We start from the raw sequence: 7,118 nt of genomic DNA on the forward strand, positions 1-7,118 counted from the left end.
GGCCAGGATCCTGCAGCTGCGACTCGAATCACGTGGGGCGCAGGGGCTACGCCGGAACCCCCATAACCGGCTGGGATTCCGAGTTCTGACCGAGTTTCATTTTCCGAGAGCGCTGCCACCACCGGGTGTTTGCCCGGTAACCTGGCACGCCCGGGAAGCAGGCTGAGGCCACCACGCCCTTGCAGGGCCACGCTGGCCAAGCAGGTGTTAGCTGCACAGACGAGGAACATAGTTAAGGAACAGCAGTGTTTTCAAATGATGTTGGATAAGGCTTTGTTTTTTAAAGGTAGTGGAAGCCTCAAGGGTGCCCCAGGACAATTTCTGTAGTCAGGGTTCCCTCCAGGTTAGGGTCTACACGGCCATGGCGGGCTACACGGTGCATGCTTTATCACTGAGAACTGACTCCTAAGTGACTGTTAACAAGAGTCCGTGGGGCCGCTCAGCTTACACACAGGCCTAATATAGCAGAAAGAATGATGCAGGCTGTCAAAACAGCCTTCGGAAAGAGGTTTTCAATTTTTCATTCACAAAGCAAATCAAGCTTCCTAATTAGCTACAACACGGCTGGAAAGCTCAGCTCCTAGAGGCTGCAGACCCTTGCTGTCTGCTTTCTTGTGTGACCATCTCTGTTACAGGAAGGGCTTGGCTGCTCTCTAATCTCACTCATGTTCAAAGAACTCGTGGCAAGCAGTGGTAACCATGGCAACAAAGGCCATAAATTCCTGGAAGTCACATTCGCCGTCTCCATCGTTGTCCAGAGTTTCCATAACTTTGTCCACAACCTCCTGCTCTTTGATTTCCTAAGAGAGATAAAAGAAGTTGCTGACCTTGTTTTTAAATGGAATTTTGGATCATCAAAATATGATTAAAAGTTGAGTGACTCTGATATTTTGTGTCCAAAATAACCTAAGAATATGTAATGCAAACTATCAGGAAAGATGTCTTGTGTGACCAGGGGGCTGTTGTCCAAGCAGGAGTCTCGGGGGGTCAGTGCCTGGCCCTGGGCTACTGGAAAAGGCTGAATGGAAGAGCCAAGAGGTGAAAAACTGAAGATTGTTATCATACTTAAAAAAAAAAAAAGAAGGCGGCCTAGGTCAGCCTGAGCAAATGCCTTGAAATAAGAAGAAACTTAAGCCCTCCTAAACTTTTCATGTGTCCTGTGTATGGAAGTTCCTGTCTCAAAGGCTTCCAGTAGAATTTAATGTTTTGAAAGTCTTCTTTGTTGCTGAAGTCACTCTTGGGAGCATGTCCTACATTTGTTAATCCTATATCCTTTTTCCCACTTGAATTGCTAAGTGTCATGACAGTTTTTCCTGACAGTTCTGCCTGACATTGAATGGTGTGATGAACAAACCCTCAGAGGAACAACCACAGAGCAGGGCTACAAACGTGGTGGGAAACATTGGGGCACTGAACACTGATGAAGAGCATAAATGCAGAGTAACAATTCCCCAGGACTGGAAGGCTTGGCCTGAAGAAGTCAGGTGTAATGTACAAATGGCTGCCTTGGATATAAAACACACAGGGGTCAGGCACGGTGGCTCACACCTATAATCCTAGCACTTTGGGAGGCTGAGGCAGGAGGATCACTTGAGCCCAGGAGTTTGAGACCAGCCTGGGCAGTATAGGGAGACTCCATCTTTACAAAGAAAAAGTAAAACAATTAGCTGGGCATGGTCCTTGTGCCCGTATTCCCAGCTTCTCAGGATTGCTTAAGCCTGGGAGGTTGAGGCTGCAGTGAGCCAAGATTGCACGCCTGCACTCCAGCCTCGGTGACCGAGCAAGACCTTGTCTCAAAAACTAAATAAATAAGTAAAACATACATAAGATTGGAACTCCACGGGGGTAGGGGTGGGGAGGCACCTGTGGATGGGCAGGAGTAGGGCATTAACTTCAATTATGTTACAGATCTGCTTCCGAACTGAAATTACCTTGACAAAACCAGGCCAACAAATGTTTGTGATGTCTTGATATGCTTACCATGAATTGTTTATCATTTATAAATTGAGATTCCCACATGCTAAGCTTTTCCTATGTATAAAAACAGTAATAGTAGTTATTATTAGTTGAGCTTTCACTATATGTTAAGCACTTAAGTACTATCCCATTTCATTCTCATAACGGCCCTCGTTCAGAAGAAGAACCTGGGGCTTTTAGATCACGTCAGAAGGCAGGACTGGTGGAACTAGAAAACTGCATGTGTGAGTGGGGCTGCTGTCCCTCTGTGGGCTTGAATGCCTGAGAAAACCAGTCCTGGAATCAGATGTGGGGATGGCCGCCGCAAGCTTGCAGGCCTGTCTGCTCCACTCTGACCCATTCGCGGTGGTGCGGTGTTTGGTGGGAGTGCGGACAGGAGAACCAGCCAGCGCCCCCTCCCCTGCCCTGACAACATGATTGTCATGCTGCTGGAACCCGGGGCTTGCTGTCTTGCACTAAGAGGCTCGGACAGCTCAGGAGGGCAGCTCGCGTCCCCATGCAACAAGCCCTACCCTGGTATTTATCCTGGAATCAGGGCTTGGTGAGACACTCTTGTGCTGACTCATCATCTGGTCATTTCTCCCGTTTGTGGTTTCTTGTATCAGTGACCCGGGAAACCCTTTATCACATCTCACATGGGGCACACCACTGGTGCTTCACTCTGGCTCTGTGTGTGCCTTGAGCCAGCCTTGGTGCTAAGAGAGCATCAGGTACCTGCTGGATCACAGTTCAGTTCCATGAGGGCACATGAGGTGAGCAGTAAAGACAGGTGGGTCTGATCCAAGGACAGTGGAGACGGTGGCAGGAAAATGAGTCCTTAATGCAGGTGTTCTACCACAAGCCAGAGCGGGAACTCTCTGAAGAACAGGGCTCCCAGGAGCCCTCATGCAGATTCCTAAAGTAGGGGTCCCAACTAAAGGCAGTTCCTCACCAATATCCGTCACTCCACGGAGCCTTCTGCAAAGCCCCGGGCTTCCAAAGGATGTGTGCAGACCCCTGTCATGCCCTCAGTCAAGTAAGTCCTGGTCATCCATCCATGTGCCAGGCTGGGTGCTCGAGAGCAGAACCACGTCTGTTGTGCCCGTATATCTCACAGTTTTTAATTAGTGCTTAGTCAGTGTTTACCGAGTGAAAGTCTGGCATGTTTTATCTCCATAGTAAGTAATAAACGTCTAGCTAAAGCCAAAGATATATCCCTTTCCTAAAAACATTTCCAAAGCTTATTTTGAACAGTTTCCTTTTATGTTCACTTTGGCCCATGTAAGTAACGAGTCTAGCATTATTTGGGAACCTTTTGCCTTTGGGACGGCGGATTTCCCTTGATGCACCTGCTGTACGCAAGATGGTTGATAAAAAAGAAATGAAAACAAGGAGCCCATCTGAGGCAGCCCCCACTGAGGGTTCTGTTACTCAAGCAAGTTTCCAGAAGCAACCCAGGAGTCCTGGAACAGAACTGGAATCAGCTGCAGGGCAGCCGAGAAGATAAAGCCAGTGTACAGCGGCTTTGTAAGAGGAGATGGAGAAAGTGTCAGGTTTAAAAAGCAAGACTCACCTCTAGGAAATGGGGAAGCTCGTTGTTGATGAGCTCCTTCAGTTCGGATTTCTTCAGCTTGTGCTTGTCCCCCTCCCTTCCGGAATACTGGTGGAAAACATCGATGAGGGCCACCACGGCCTTCTCCAGCTCAGACATCCTAGGGGCTCACAAAGGAAAGATGCCTTCCCATCTGCACCTCCTCATAAAGCGTTTCAGGTGTCATTGACAGACCTCAACCCAGACGAGGGGGATGGGCTGGCCCTGGCATTCTTTTCAAGCTCAGAGCAGCAGGCACGGCCTGGAAGGGCATTCGGGGAGTTTGCACTTTTATCACAGTCCTCGCACCTGCCTCTTGGGCAGATGTGGGCCTGCCCTCTCTGTCCCTCTGAGCCACGGGGATCTATTCCCATGCCCTCTGGCTTCTGGTTGGGTTGGGCCGGTGGGGAAACTTCAGCAAAAATAGAGAGGCAGAGCAGCAAGGGAATTCAGGGATTAATTTCTGCTTCCTCCCCGCAGGGTCCCTCTCTGTCCTGTAAAGCTCCAAGATGAGGTGGTGGAGTGCAGGTGAGCAGAGCATGAGCTGCAAGCTGGGAGAAACAGTCCAAAAGTGAGATGGTGACTGGGAGCAAAATTAGACAAAAATCCATAGCATTCCTCTTTTCTATCAATAAGGAAGTAGAGAATACAGTGCAAGATACCCTCTTCATACCGCAATAACGTGCTCTAAGACTAAGTTTAGGAGGAAGAACGCAGGTCCTTCCAAGAGATTCTGAGGAACGTAAAATGGAGGAACGTTTTCCTTTAAATTCACATGTAAATTTAAATCATTTTTAATAAAAATAATGGAATTTTTTGGGTGGGTGTCATGACAAAAACAGCTGTAAAATTCATCAGAAAAAATAAATATGGTAGAATTGCCACAATCTTTTTGAAGAATAACAATAAGAGGTATTTGACCTACCAGGAAAAAAAAATGTATCCTAAGTTTAACTGATTAAATGGGTGTGGTTCTGTCGCAGGGAAGGACAGAATCCAGCAGAAAGCTGAGCTGCTGAGCAAGCATTCCACCTCCCGCGCAGGGAAATGGTGGCTCGTTCACTGCGGTGACTGGGACGGGTCCAGGAATAGGTGTTTCTCTGCAGCTATCAAAGTAAGAGCCCTCCTGCTCCCTCACAGCAAGGACCTCACGTCACAGCCTGCAAACCAAGGAAATACCTGGTCAGTCTGGGAATGAGGCGCGTTTTACAAAGGATGCCTTGTCAGTTGTTTCACAGAACAGACGCGCAGGCAGAGAAATTTACCAGCTTTTGGCCTCGGATTCTAATCATTAAATAAGAACGTTTGCACTGTCATAATTAAAAATAAATCAAATATTGAAAAATCATTCCTATGTTGACTATATCACTTACATCTTAAAAATAATTTGGAATTAGATGTTAAAAATTTTATTTATTTCTGATCCTGCAAAGGAAACAGGACTGGAGATTTTTTTATACCGGCCAGATCTTTGCTAAAGTCATTGTATTAACAATCAGTGTACTTTGATCTTAAGTTCCAAAACATTTGATAGTTCACAAATAGAACAAGTAAGAGGGATTAAAATTTTTTAGCATTTCGTGTTTTCTTATCCTTTGCACTCAAGTGTTCAGTTATTGATGTGTGTGTGTGTGTGTATTTTTAAAAAACCACACAAAACAAAAGACACTTTTGCATCATTCTGATGCTCCTCAAAGTCGGTGATGATTTAGGGAAAAGGAGGTTAAGTTGTTTTTCTATGAATTATGACTAATGGGATTTTTACAAAGGAAAGGCCTAAGACCCGTATTCCATATATTAGAGCCCTAATAGAAACCACTAGAAAATACGGTTTTCTTCATAACCACACTACAAATCAATTAAAAATTTTTTGTTGAATTTTTCCCTTTAACTTAAGAAACAGTTGATGGTTTATAGTTTATCTTGTAAGATAAATGGAAATAAATATCCATTTCTTTCTCACATTCTGTGGATGTTCTACATTAATCTTTTAATATTGAGAATGAGAGAATATTTGAACTTTAACCCCTTAGACACATTAGCTAGTGCGTGAGGATCCCTCTAAAGAAGGGGTTCGACCTCCCTGAGAAACTGAGACTGAGGAAAGTTAAAACTCACCAAAACTCCACTTTCTTTGACCCAATTTATTTGTAATTGTTACGTAATTTCTGAGTGGCGTCCTGGGGCTGCGGGGACCCTGGCTTTTTAAACTGAGGGAAACTGGAAAACTGAAGTTACTTACCCAGGGCGGCGGAAGAAGTCAGAAGGAGAAAAGGAAAGCATTTATTTATGATATGGACTACACGAGCATTAGGTTCTCTACCATTTCAGCCCCAGTGGGAAGCAAAAACCTTACTCTTCAAATCGTTACAGAAGAGGCAGTATTTGTAGTATCGCTGGGGAAATGTCAGCAATCACTTCTGGACCACGAGAGCTGAGGTTTCTCTGATTTATGGCAAAACACAGGCAAACACACCTCTGGCTGTCTAGGGCTGATGCGGTCAGGTGTCCACAAAGCAGCAGTAAAGTGGAGATTAAAGCACATCATGCTATTCACACTTCTGAAATGCTGCCAACTATCCTAAAGGGGCCTTCGAAGCTAACAGTTTCTACCCCTCCTCCCCCACCCTGTTCCACCGAAAACAAAAGAACCATTTCTTCCTGAGCGTCCTCTTGGCCTGGCTCTTTCTCACCTCTTCCTCGTCTCACCCTTCCTTGTCTCCTTGCTGCAGGCCTCGTCTCTGCTGCGGGTCCCGGGCGGCAGGACTGGTGCGCAGGGGCAACCTCTTATTCCCTCTGCCCAGGGAGGATGGATGAACCCAGGTGCAGCCCACTGCAGGCTGTGGCAGCCAATGGGGGCCGAGGGTGGGGGTGGCAGGGCTGCCAGGCTGGCACACAGGGCTGCATTGACCAAGCGGCCCGGGGACTTGCCAGGAGCCAGGATTGCACACGGGCTGAGGAAGAAAAAGGGCCCGTGGGGCAGGAAGTGGGGAGTCAGCTCTTTGTGCTATTTATTTGTTACTGAATACTGATGTTCCGCTAAAGGCAGGGTTGGGGGTGGGGAGAGAGAGAGACTTGGGTTAATTGACTCAAACAAGGCAAATGTGCGGCCAAGAACAAGTACAGGCTGAGCGTAGGAGAGTAAGTGGCCTGCGATCTGGCGTCTGACGGAGAGACCCCAGAGCTTCCCTCCTCTGCCAGCCTCCACGGCTGGCCCCACGGGGCGTGGGCTTCTGCAGACAGTAGTGCTTGTCTGTGGTCAGCCCTGGGTTCAGCAGGGCTGCCTCAGAGAAGCTGCCGAGCCCCGTGTCTGCAGGGAGGAAAGTGTGTGGTACTTTGAGGGGAAAGTCCTTGTTTAGCGTCATGTGTGGACTGTATCCCAAGGCCTTACCCTCCAGGGTAAGGTGGAAGTGGAGTGGACAGCCACCACGGATGATTTGAAGGGAAATCCTCTCAGACGCCAGAACTTTGAGCAGTACATTCAGTTGCCCACTATGTTTGGAGTGAGAAGAGGTTGAAAGTATGGATCAGTATTTATTCATCGGCAGTTGATAATGGTTTCGTTGGTTGG

At 47.3% G+C, this 7,118-nt stretch overlaps 1 protein-coding gene across 1 annotated transcript; it reads right to left on the reverse strand.

Moving 5' to 3' along the window:
* Nucleotides 1-256: 256 nt before the first annotated feature.
* S100B (S100 calcium binding protein B) lies at nucleotides 257-6,324 on the reverse strand. Its single transcript, XM_012437610.2, has 3 exons — nucleotides 6,241-6,324; nucleotides 3,530-3,668; nucleotides 257-800 (listed from the first exon to the last, which is right to left on the reverse strand). The coding sequence occupies exons 2-3, from the start codon at nucleotides 3,665-3,667 to the stop codon at nucleotides 660-662; spliced, it is 279 nt and encodes a 92-aa protein (XP_012293033.1). The 5' UTR covers nucleotide 3,668; nucleotides 6,241-6,324; the 3' UTR covers nucleotides 257-659.
* Between the last annotated feature and the right edge of the window lie 794 nt (nucleotides 6,325-7,118).

The sequence above is a fragment of the Aotus nancymaae genome, unplaced genomic scaffold (assembly GCF_030222135.1).
Source record: "Aotus nancymaae isolate 86718 unplaced genomic scaffold, 86718_ANA_hifiasm-v0.15.2.pri h1tg000022l_1, whole genome shotgun sequence".
Taxonomy (NCBI): Eukaryota; Metazoa; Chordata; class Mammalia; order Primates; family Aotidae; genus Aotus; species Aotus nancymaae.